Here is a 12,340-nt window from a genome sequence, read left to right as displayed (position 1 = left end):
CCTTCCTTTTCACAGAACATTTTTCTCAAGAAAAAGTGGTAGAAAATCGAGAATTCATTTGGCAAAATAAACGAGAAGACTCCATATTTAATGATAGGAACAAAAAATAGTAGCATTCATTGCCAAGGTCTTGACAAATGAAATACTTATGTGTTCTTCTTGGATTCCACCTATTTTTAATCTTAAAATAGCATCAGGAGGGGAAACCCTTCACCTACGGAAGGTCCAAAATTACTACAGAAACAAGGTGTGTCAACTGTGGTAATTATAACAGACGTGCCAGTAATAATAAAAAACTTCCAAAGACTTCTTGTCCCTATAACTCAAACGGGTCTGGGTGGGGTAGTTCTCCAGTAGTGTAAGTCATGCTTAAAGGATATAAACTAGGCTACGAGTACCACATTGCCTAGAAATTTCCTGGATGAAGTTAGAAACCAGGATTTTTACCAGATATACTTCCAAGGAGGGACATTTTATAAGGCATTTGTAAAGGTATTTACTACATTGGGTGGGGAAGCAGCAACCTGGCTCCTCTGGTTCAAAGGTGCCCAAGTGACATGGGGAGTGTGCAACACAAAAGAAAGTTGAGGAAGAAAGAGCATTCCTCCACAAGGACTCTGCAATATGGTGGAAATACCTGTTCTTGGCGGTGAGGGATCTATGGGAGGTGATTTCCACAAAGGAGGCCACATGTGTGCGCAGCCAAGAAGCCCAGCTATGCAAAAAGAGTGACACACATATTACACGGCTCTCCCTCCAGCCACCATGTCTACCAATCCAGAAAGAACACCCTTCCTGAGCACCCGTTACATTTAAAATACTGGGCTGGCTGCTCAGTATAACACAATCCCTGCCTTCAAAGAGTTCACTTAGTCTACTTAGGGAGACAACTATGTGATCACAGGAACATGGGATGGTATCAAAACAACATTGTGAGTGTTCAGGGGCAACAGATAATCCCAAAGGCTGGTCCATTCTTGTAGCAAGGAGAGGGCTCCCCTTCAACAGAATACAGTTTGGAGCCAAGAAGGAAGAAAAGGCTACTAACAGGGCAGCACATGTCACAACCAAATGACCTTCACCATCATATATTTACTTGCAAGGGTCAAAAGAAAATCCTTTAAGATAAAAGACCATCTTCCCTTTGGAGAATGGGCAGATTTCAAAAGGTAGAGTGGGCCAAACAAGACCAGGAAGAAGGGTTCTGGAGAACAGGAAGGACATGAGCAGACTCACAGAAATGTTTTCTTCCAGCCCAACAAATACCAGAAACATGTCATAGCATGATTGCTAATGGAAGCCTAAGAATCTTCTGGGTCAAGGATGCCTTGTACAGGCTGACATACCACCTGGGGCTCCATGCTCACACTTGTTCCCAATTGGAATGAGTTTAAAGCTGCTTTCTGAGAAAAATCTCAAACCTGCCCTGGCAGGCATTCATAGAGTTCCCCTCTGAACATAGTCTAGCGTCATCGAGCCCTTCTCCATTCCAATGCTGGTGCACAGCACACTTCTTACAGGCCTTACGCTTGTCACTTGTATAACTTTAATCACCCTGCGCCATACTCTACCTTGTGAACCACTTCAGCTCTCCATCAGCCTGTCTAAATTTCTATCCCAGGCCCCAAGCTTATCCCTGTACCTCCAAGAAGCCTTTCCAGATCACTGCAGCCACACACTTTACCCTTCTGAATCATAAGACAGCACAAGCTTTCCTATACTCTTCAACTAGTTCTTAAGCAACTTGAGAAGGAGGACCATATCTTATTCTTCTTGGTGTCTCCTCAGGCCCTAGCACAGTACCTGATAAACAAAAGGGTTCACTTCCAAGACGTTTTACTCACGCGGTTGTTGGCAGCAAGACTCAATTTCTTGCCAGTAGACCTCTCAAGAACTGCTTGAGTGCCCTCACAGCACGGCCGCTGGCCTCCCCCAGAGCCAGTGATCTGAGACAGAACAAGAAGGAAGCTACAATGCCCTTTATATCTAGTCTGAGAAGTCACACGCTGTCACTATTGCCATATTCTATTTATTAGAAGCAAATCACTAAGTCCAATCCACACTTTAGGGGGTGAGAATTAAGCTCCAACTCTTGAAGGAAGGAGTATTCAAGAATTTATGAAAATATTTCAAACTCACAGTAGGGAAGCCCAGGAGACATGTGTGAAGAAGGAATATCAAGAGGTAAGCGATCGCTCAATAAAGCTGCTTTTATATCTACATAATTATTTATTTGCTGGGGACAAACATTCTTCAATCCAACCACATTGAGGATAGAAGAGTCATAAATCACTTGTTACATTTTTATGGAATTTAGTTTTTTCTTATAGCTATACGTTTAGATGTTCCATTGAAAAGGCATACCTGGCATCATGGAATGATGGGCTCTCATAACAGTTATGCACATATTTTATTACACACTGTGGTGGGCAGCTTCTGATGTGGCTCCCAGTGAGTCCTGACCTCCTGGTTTCCACACCCTTGTGTGGTCTCCTCTCCTTGAATGTGAGCTGGACCTAGTTGCTTCTAACTAACAAAATATGGCAAAAATGTTAGGCTGCCACCTCTGTGACTGGCTCATAGAAGACTATGGATGCAATCTTGCTGTCATTTCTCTCTTGACACTGCATGACTTTAGGAAGCAAGCAAGAAGTCCATGAAGCACAGAGCTGAGGGCAGACAGCAAGGAACTAAGGGTCTCAGTCCAACAGCCATGAGGAACAATCCTGCCAACAATTGCATGAGCGAGCTTGGAAGCGGATCCTTTCCCAGTGGAGCCCTGCGATAAGTAGACCCCAAGGCGACTCCTGAATCACAGCCAATGAGAGACCCTGAGTCCCAGGCACCCAGCTAAGCTATGCTTGGATTCCTGACCCACTGAAACTGAGATAATAAGTGTTGTTGCTTTAAGCCACTAAGTTTTGGGGTAATTTGTTATGCAGCAATAGATAACTAATACATACATTTTTAAATACAAAGCTACTGTATTTGGCATTTAAAGAATGGTCCAGACTTTTATAAAATAAAATAAAAAACCTATATATTTTTCAGAACTCAAACTATATACTTAAGATCTATGCATTTTATAATACGCAAATTATACTTCAATAAAAGAAAGAAAAAATAATTCCCTTCTCTTCTCATACATAAATCAGGATTTTCATAAAACAGGTGTGCCTAAAGTGAAACAGAAGCCTCTGAGATAGCCCCTCAGTATGACTCCTGCCCCTGGTATTCACGCGTTCATGTAATACCCTCTCCCTGAGTATGGGCTGGACCTAGTGACTTACCTCAAACATACAGAACACAGCAAAAGGGATGGGATGTCACTTCTGAGATGAGGTTATAAAAAGACTTTGGATTTTGTCTTGCTTGCCCTCTCTTGCCCACTCTGATGGAAGCTAGCTACCACGATGTGAGCCGTCCTACGGAGAGGTCCATGTGGCTACGATCTGAGGGAGGCTTCAGCCAATAGCCTGTGAGGAAGTGAATCCTGCCAACAGCCAGCTTAGAAGCAGCCCTCCCCCAGTCTGGCTTTAAGATGACGGCAGCCTCTTCTAAGCCCCTGAATTAGATGCACAGCTCGGCTGGGTCTGCATTCCTAAACCAAAGAAATTGTGAGATCATAAACGCTTATTGTCTTAAGCCACTATGTTTTGGGATAATCTGTTACACACCAATACATAATTAATATAACCGCCCATGTAACTCAAAATTTATACGTGTTTTAAAATAGAAGAGGCTGTTTAACAAAGAGCTGTGCTTGGTAATAAAAGATCTTATCATAAAATACACACACACACACACACACACACACACACTCACACAACAACTACTCTTACATCCACAGGAGAAGAAAAAACTGTAAGCTCTCTGCAAGAAGGACTGATGTCTTACTTCCCTTTGCACCCACACCTGCACCTGTGGAGGTGGCAGAGAATGAGGAAGGGCTGGCCAATGTTGGCAGGAGGCTCTAAGGAGGGTTGTGCTTTTCCTTTGCCCACACTGGAAAAATCTTTCCATTTCTGTTCCAAGAGGCTTCCTTAGGCTGCAATGGAACTTTCAATTGTCAAGAGAATCAACAATTTGTGCAGACACTCAGCAAGTGTTCCCCAAGGACCTACAACCGGGACATCTGAAAGGGGAGCCTCTGTGAGAGAATGTGGACTCAGAACTAGATGATGGGCTAACACCATCAGTCTTAGACCCGTGAGCCCCTTCCCATCTTGGCTATGACTCTTTACCCAAGAAAAAAAGGGGAAACCCAGCACGTATCAGAAATGCATGTCTCTTTATACATGAGACACTGAAAAATACATGGAATATAACAGGCCAGGATAGTCTTTCCAGTTGTTCCAAATGGGAATGCAAGTACACAGAGGTCTGAAGAGTCTCCCCAAAGAGAAACATGGAGGGGATTTCGGAGGATCTTCAGGGAGAGGTGACTGATGCTTCTATGAACTTCATTCCTTTTAGATTTCATAATCCCCTTCACTTTCTATTTGTGCTCAAAATGAATTTTATCTGTACCATAACCGTTAAGAAGCACACCCCATCCACCCCACTGCCAATAAAAGCAGGTAAATAAAAACGGCAACGTGGGAGACAATTAAGGATTTCTTTCTTGTAACTAAGAAATAAAATTTTCAGAATGCAAAATCAGTATCTTTTCTCCCTCTCCTGTTAGCAAGTGGTTTGCATTCCTACCAAATACTTTAAATAATTTGGATTAGAAACACCACCAGAGGAAGTCCAAATGGAATCCACATACCTGCTGAATACCAATTTGCCTGAAATTTGTTGTTTCTGCTCCCTTCCTGGTGCAGATTAAGAGTAGGTGGCCAGGACACAGTCAAATCCGTTATCGGCCGCCTCCTGTGGCCTGGAGAGGCATCACTCTCCTCTAAGACTTCGGTCTCCTGAGAGAGTTCTTGTTCTCAAGTGATTCTTATGCCAAAGCAGAAGGGAATATCTGCTAGACTATGTGAGACCCTGGCTGGTCCCCATCCACCTATTATCATCAACCATTGAAGCAAATGAGCATTTCTCCATTGGTTGAGAGTCCAGGTTCTGGACAAACGACTAGGTGCAAATCCAGCTCTACCAGAGCCCAACTTTATGACTTGGGGCGTGTTAACCTATCTCTCTCCACCTTGGCAGAAATGGTTCCTGTAGGAATTTCCTGTGGCCATTGTAACGAATCGGCCCAATCCTGGTAGCTTTAAACAACAGAAATGCATTGTCTCACAATTCTGGAGGCAAGAAGGCAGAAATCAGTATCACTGGACCCAAATCAAGGTGTCAGCAGGGCTGTGCTCCCTCTGGAGGCTCCAGCAGAGAACCCGCTCCTTGCCTCTTCCAGCTTCTGGCGGCCTCTGGCTTTCCTTCACTCCTTGACTTGTGATCGCATCACTCCCATCTCTGCCTCCTTGAACACACTGCTGCCTCCTCTTCTGTATGTTATTTTCCCTCTGCCTCTCTCTCGTAAGGACACTTGTGATGGCATTAAGGGCCCACTTGGGTAATCCAGGATAATGCCCTTATCTCAAGATCCGCAAAGACCTTTTTCCTAAATAAGATCACATTTACAGGATCCTGGGATTAGGATGTGGAAATGTTTGGGGGCCATCTTTCAGCAGATCAAAGTACTTATCTTAATGAAGATTAAATGAGAAAATACCTGCATAGTAGGTTTATAGGTGCCTGGTACACAGTACATAACTTGATAAACACTCACTTGTTAGAACGCTTGTCTATTAGCATGTGTGTTGACCTTTGCTAACAGTAGATGCTCAACCAGTATAAGTCATTTTCTGGAGGGAAGGACGAGATAGGTGACAATTCAATCTCTTCTGCCAAGATGAAGGGAGAACTGAGGAGAAACATCCTCTTCTGCCCTGGCTGAATCGGCCCTGTGCGGCTCAGTGGGGTTTACCCCCATCTTAGTACCTTTTATTGGTACCTATTTTCCTGGCTAATGAGAAATGTTAAGTAGCTGAAGTTTTTGCTTTATAATATTTCTCTACCACCTACTTCAGGGGAGTGTCTCCAAACAAGAGTCAGCAAAAAGTTCCCTCAGGCTATACATCCACTATTACAGCTGGAATTGGTTTGGTTTCTCTAATTAGAAAAAGTAAAACCCTTTGAACATTCCCACATTTAAAGACTGACTTGGGATTTGTGGACAGGCCTACGACAAAAGAGCTTAGAAACATGTTTTGCAAAATTCTAAGTGGCCACAATACATCATGAACGTCTCCTAATGTTACCAGTCATAATCATCTAAAAGAGGTTGGTATAATCTTCTTATGTTAAGTGTTTTGGTGCATTGGAATAAAATACCCTAAGATGGTTTCTCTGCTTGCATAAAATCTTCTCCCAAGGTAACTATTTTCAAGACAGGTTTGTGGTATTAAGGGTTCATTATTTCCGACATCAAACGTGGAAATCACCACACTTTTTAGGCGTCTGGAAAATACATCCACGTCCTTATTGAAACTATCAAAATGACTCTCGACTCTCAAGTGACTTTCTATGAAGTTAAAACTGAATGGACAAAGGACTTACCCAGGGTGGGCAGAATTAATCACAAGACCTGCTAAGGAAAAATTTAGTTGTGGGTCAATAATCTTCAGTAAGTACTAACAACTGGGGAAACCAGCACTCAATCAATGATTCATTCATAATTTCATTCAGTGTACATTTATTGAGCAGTGATTATGAGCCTAGTACTGTCCTAGATGCTAGGACATAGATAGGACTCTTAAAAGGTCTGCACCCTCCTGGGAGGGGGGAATGACAACAAACTGTGCAGTGAAAAGTAGCAGGAGCTAGGACTGAGGTGTGTGTCATCCACAGCAGGCACCAGGAGGCCACAGCTGGCTCCACTGGATGATTCAAAGAAAGACAAACTTGTATAGATTTTGAAAGGGAACAAATTCCTTGACAGGTGGATAAGGTGGGCAGGAGGGTGTTCAAGGCTCGGTGTGAGCAAAAGTACAGAGATGTGACATATCTTGGCATATCGGGAGACATAAAAATGGTCCCTAAGTGAGAAATGAAGGTAAACAGGTAGGTAGGGCAAGATCACAGAGGGCCTTGAATGCCATGGTAAACTGATGAAACTTGAGAGTACTGAAGACATGAAACAAGAAAATAATAAGGGGCTTAGTCAGTAGCAGTAGGAATATAGAAGGGACAGATATGGGACATGCTATAGGGTCTTAAGGCATAGCACGTGATGCTTGGCCAGAAACATGGGAAATGGAAGTAAAATGTTGTAAGGGGCTTATACTATATCTGATATGGTATAATATTATTGGAAGGTAGACTGTGAGTGGTTAAAGACGTATATTCTAAACCCTAGAGCAACCACTAATAAACAAAACCAAAAAGGTATAGCTAAGGTTGTGGGCCGAATTGTGCCCCCTAAGAAGATATCTCAAAGTTCTAGCCTCAAGTACATGCGAATGTGACTTTATTTGGAAATAGGGTCTTAAAGATATACTCAAGTTAAGATGAAGACATATTGGATTAGGGTGGGCCCTAAATCCAACGACTGATGTCTTTATAAGGAGAAGGAGACTTGAAGACAGGCACACACAGAAGAAAGACCGCCCTGTGAAGACAGAGGCAGAAATTAGAGTGATTCAGCTACAAGCCCGGGAACAGCAAGGATTGCCAGCAACTAACAGAAGCTAGGAAGGGGCAAGAAATGATTCTTCCCTAAAGGTCATGCTTCAGAAGGAGCACGACCCTGCCAACACCTTAATTTTGGACTTTCAGGTCTCAGAACTGTGACAGAACAAATTTCTGCTGTTTTAAGACACCTAGTTTGTGGCCCTTTGTTATTGCAGTCCTAGGAAACGAATACAGGTAATAGGCCAATCATGAAGATAAAATAGATTAAAATTACTCGATTATCTCAAAAAAAGACAGGAAAAAATGAAAATAAACTGAATGCCCTATCAAAGAAAGACAATAGTGGTCATTAAATGCAAACTATAATCCCATGTAAATTAGCGATACTTCCATTACATGTAAATGGTATAAAGACTCTGAATAAAAGGCAAAGAATTGTCACATTGGATAAAAAGGTAAGACCAAACTACATGCTGTCTACATGAAACTCACTTTAAATTTAAAGACACAGATACAGTAAAAGCAAAAAGATAGAAAACAATATACTATGTTAACACTAATCAAAAGAGTAGCTATATTAATATCAGACCAAGAGCAAAATTAACACATCTGAATAAGGTATTATTACAGAAAATCTAGAATACTTTTTTTTATAAGTAAAGGTAAATATGGTAATTTATTTTCTGATGACATTTGTCTTTACACATTAGCTACTTCATGTTTTCCACCAGCATTTGTCGAATACTAGGATTCTTAAGGACACATTCCATTCTGAGTGTGATTCCTAGAATGATCATATTTTTAAATGTTCTCCTCTTTTGTACCTGCCATTACAAAGTTTTGCCTCACTTTCTTCCTTGAAAACGAACAAAGGTAGCAACAAAAAGCAATGGATACTGAGAGCCTGAGATGGTTGAACCAGTTTTTCTCATTAATTCTTCCTAAATTTTAGCGCTGGCAATCTCTAGCTATATACGTGAAACACTAGTAGCTTACACTAAGAACTACATGATGCGTAGAATAAAACAAATAATCTCACTACAAGGACATAAATATTTTGTCTTAAATTTAAACACACAGTGTTTAGATAAATTCTCCATACTTAACTATTGGAGCACTGACAAGAAGAAATAACATTTTTGAAAGCTCACAGAGGAAAATCTTCCAACATGTGCCTAACCTAGAAAGATGTCTGGCAATCAATAAACATTTGTTGATTGACTCAAATCATGTAACCTTTCTTGGGCAAGAGGCTTACCATTTCCTCAACTGTAAAATGGAGAAAACAACAGTGACCTGCCTAGGGCAGCTGTGAGAATTTACATTAAAAAAATTATAATGGAAATTATTTCTTTGAATAAAGAAGACCTAAAGTACTGTAACAAACCTTCCTGTAACTCTTGTCGTAAGAGAATGTCCATATTTTCTGGATAATTAAATATTTTCTTTTTATGTACTAAGTCTTTTTTTTTCAGTTTCTTTTTAAGCCAGTGTGTACACAAACATTTCTAAAATGTATTGTAAGTACCCTGCTTTCCTAAACAGAATAAATCAATAAAATTGAACACTTTCTCAGTGATGACCCTGAATCAATGTTTATACCATTCTGGTCCACAGAAAGGGGGTTCATGAGCTTCTGTTCCTATACTAAGCGGCCTTGAGCAGTGTTGTTTCTGCACGGTTATTGGGCCTGCTAAAATTTCGTCCTGCTCTCTTTCCCTACCTTCCCATTTTCTGCTTCTGATATTTGACACAGGAAGCCAGAGAACAGGCTTGTTTTGAATAATGGACTTTGGGTACTGGCCTCTTCTACAGACTAGGGTACGCGGGCTCATGACAGCGCCTATGATTACTAAGTGTCTGATACTGCCCCAGTCTGACGTCTGCTCTGCACTATGTTGCTTCATATTAATACTAGCAGATAAGCTGGAACTCACTGATTTCCTTTAGTTAGTCTCAAATAACGAAGAGTAGCTGATTCCATGAAAAGCCTTCTATCACAGTAATTTATATGTTTTAGTATCTTACCGTTTCTCGTTATATAAATAAGAAAATGAGCGGGGTTTTGGTGACAAAAACAAGAGCAGCCACATGGTGTTTAAAGAACACCCGGAAGCCAAGAAACACTGACTTTTTTTTTTTTTTGGACATTCAATTAGTACACAAACTCTCATACGGAAACTCCTCCCAAATTATATTTTATATAAATATCTTCAGCTCCATTCACTGCAAAGAAATCTGCCATCATAGAAAAGAACATGCAGATGACCATTTATGAGGCAAAGTTTGATACGTCAGGTGCTAAATCAAGCACATTGTATTAAACATTTTACTGACTATAAACAAGAGTAGAAATTGTGAAAGTGTGTAGCTTTGGAAATTGTGTGAATATAACACAATTCAACTTTAATTGGATGCCTACAGATGAAACAATAATTGACTCTTTAGCTGTAACTCCAAGGTATTTTATAACTATTACATGTTCCAAGTACAGTATTTATTTCAAAAGGCCTTAATAACCCATCAAATTCTATCTTTAAAATACTACCCCCACTCTGAGAAAATTACATGTACACACTAGAATAAAATGACCTGTCAAGTATAATGTAATTTTAATTCAATAAAACAAGAAATATGCATTAATCTGTACTTTACCACTTAATAGCATGATGTTATCTTTCAAGGGAAAGAAACCCGACGATTAATACCCAATGACATATGACTGGCAAGTTCCTCCAATCCACTCCCATTTATCTTTCCAGCCTTGATCTCCTACCACAGGCCTCTTCTGTGGAATCCTGCCCAACTAGTAGTTCCTGAATAGCCCTCACACTTTCTAGCACTGTGCTTCTGTTCAGAATGTTCCGTCCTGCCCCCTTGGCACCAGTGTCCCCTCATTCAAGTCTTATTGCAGCATCTTTCCAGGTCCTTCATACCTGCTCTCTTTTCCAAGAAGCCATCTTTGGGCAGAAATAATCCCTCCTCTCTCTCATCTCCGTGGGACCCAGCACTTCTCCTATGGGACTTCTATGCTCTGCCTTTATTACAGCACACCATGGTTTCCCAGTTGCCCATCCAGAAAGCTCTTTAGGCCAAGTACTACCACTGTATGTCCACAGGGACTAGCATGAAGCCTCTGCATATAATGATGCTAATAAACGTGACCTGAGTCAATGAATTACAAACCACATCATGGAAATCCTAGACATGACAAAAAGAAAAAAAAAAGATCCTATTTTTTAATGCTGATATAGAACAGTTTCTTATAACTTCTCTGTAATAATTTTAAGGTTAGGAAAAAATGCTTGACTTAGTCCACTCCGGATAAACTCTTTAAACATTAACTAGTAAGTTTTAAAAGCATGAAATGACTTTTTCCCCCTGTGGCTTTATATAGAACCATAATAATCGCAACATGAGCTTAGGGCCTCTGTAAATGTCTGATACTAACCTCCCACTGTGGGAATCCCAAGTGGTGGCTTATTATCAGCCTCATATGGAACAAATGTGGTCAAACTATAAAAATCTGCTGTGGGACTCAGAAACGTTTTAGAGGCTCACACAAGCTTAGGGCTTTGACATTTAATTGATAGCCCAAGAAGCATACATTGATGGAAAATCTTAACAGATTCAAAAGAGTTTTAAACAACATAGTTACACATTTTTTACAGGGCACATGTTTTTCTGCAAACCCCAGAACAGATATGTAAACATGGCATAAAGTGCTAATATTTTTCCTTAATTTTCAGCATAACTAGTCTCCTTCCTTTGTGGCTTTTGTATACAGCAGGCACAGAGAGTCACATGCACTCCCAAAGTGCAGTGAGATCTGCGTCGGAAGCCAGCCCCGCTTGCACATGTAATTCCTACCCTCAGAACCACAGCTGTCATCTGCCGCCTCTGGATCCGCCTCTGTTTAGAGAGCGGGAATTACTTTTTTCTTTCACATCCAAGTCCAGAAGGGTGAACTAGCTTGGAAGCCCAGGCAACTGCTCTTCATCTGTTGCAGAAATTCATTTAAGCCACAGGGGAAGAAAATAATGAGGGAGCTAAGCCTCCAAAATCTTTTGGTTTCTCTTGGCTCTGCAAAGCTTCCTCAGTCACTTTTAAGAATGCAAGTTACAGGAGCACAAGGGGGAGGGGAGTGGGGGTGGCAGACCCATTTTCTACAAAACCTTCTTATGGAACCATACTCTCGAGCTAACTCTTGCTTACATCTGCATTGCGAAAACAGCACAGGACAGATTAAAATCTAGTTAATAAAACCTCACTTTCACATCTTTGTTCATCATCTCTCTAGAGCTTAGAAAGAACAAGCTGGACTTGTCTGAGAGTCCGTCCTGCACCTTCGCCTTTCCCCCTAGCTAAAGTAGTCACTAACCAGCGCTGTATGACCAGAGGACACACATGGGGAAAACCAGTAACAGCCACTTCCTACCTCTGCAGAGTTTCACTAAGGGCTTGCGCATACCTTGTCTTATTTGGTTATGCACCGCAGTGTGGGGTGGGATAGGAGCTGCCATTTTTTTTTTCAGCTGAGAAAAAAAGAGGCTCAGATGGTTTAGGGTGAAATGCACCAGGAAATACATCCAGTGAAGGTCAGATATAGAGGTCAAACAATACACTAATAACTACCATTTACTATGCACTTGTCATCTGCCATCTTGTTCAGTCTTCACAGGGGAGGTGTGTCGTCCCT

The 12,340-nt window shown here is 41.2% G+C and overlaps 1 protein-coding gene across 6 annotated transcripts in view; it reads right to left on the bottom strand.

Annotated features, from left to right (window-relative positions):
- Positions 1-12,340, bottom strand: part of PRKCA (protein kinase C alpha) — a 404,670-nt gene that overhangs the window by 197,363 nt on the left and 194,967 nt on the right. Inside the window, exon 1 of one of the 6 annotated variants that reach the window (XM_070226041.1) lies at positions 3,291-3,578. The exons of 4 other annotated variants lie outside the window; for them this stretch is intronic. In XM_070226041.1, coding sequence (XP_070082142.1) covers positions 3,291-3,299 — 9 coding nt within the window. In that variant the 5' untranslated portion in view covers positions 3,300-3,578. Of the gene's footprint in view, positions 1-3,290; positions 3,579-12,340 lie in introns of those variants that run through there. One more of the 6 variants, XM_070226040.1, reaches the window with a different exon arrangement.

Source organism: Equus caballus, chromosome 11 (genome assembly GCF_041296265.1).
Source record: "Equus caballus isolate H_3958 breed thoroughbred chromosome 11, TB-T2T, whole genome shotgun sequence".
Classification (NCBI taxonomy): Eukaryota; Metazoa; Chordata; class Mammalia; order Perissodactyla; family Equidae; genus Equus; species Equus caballus.
This window is presented reverse-complemented; position numbering and strand designations above follow the sequence as displayed.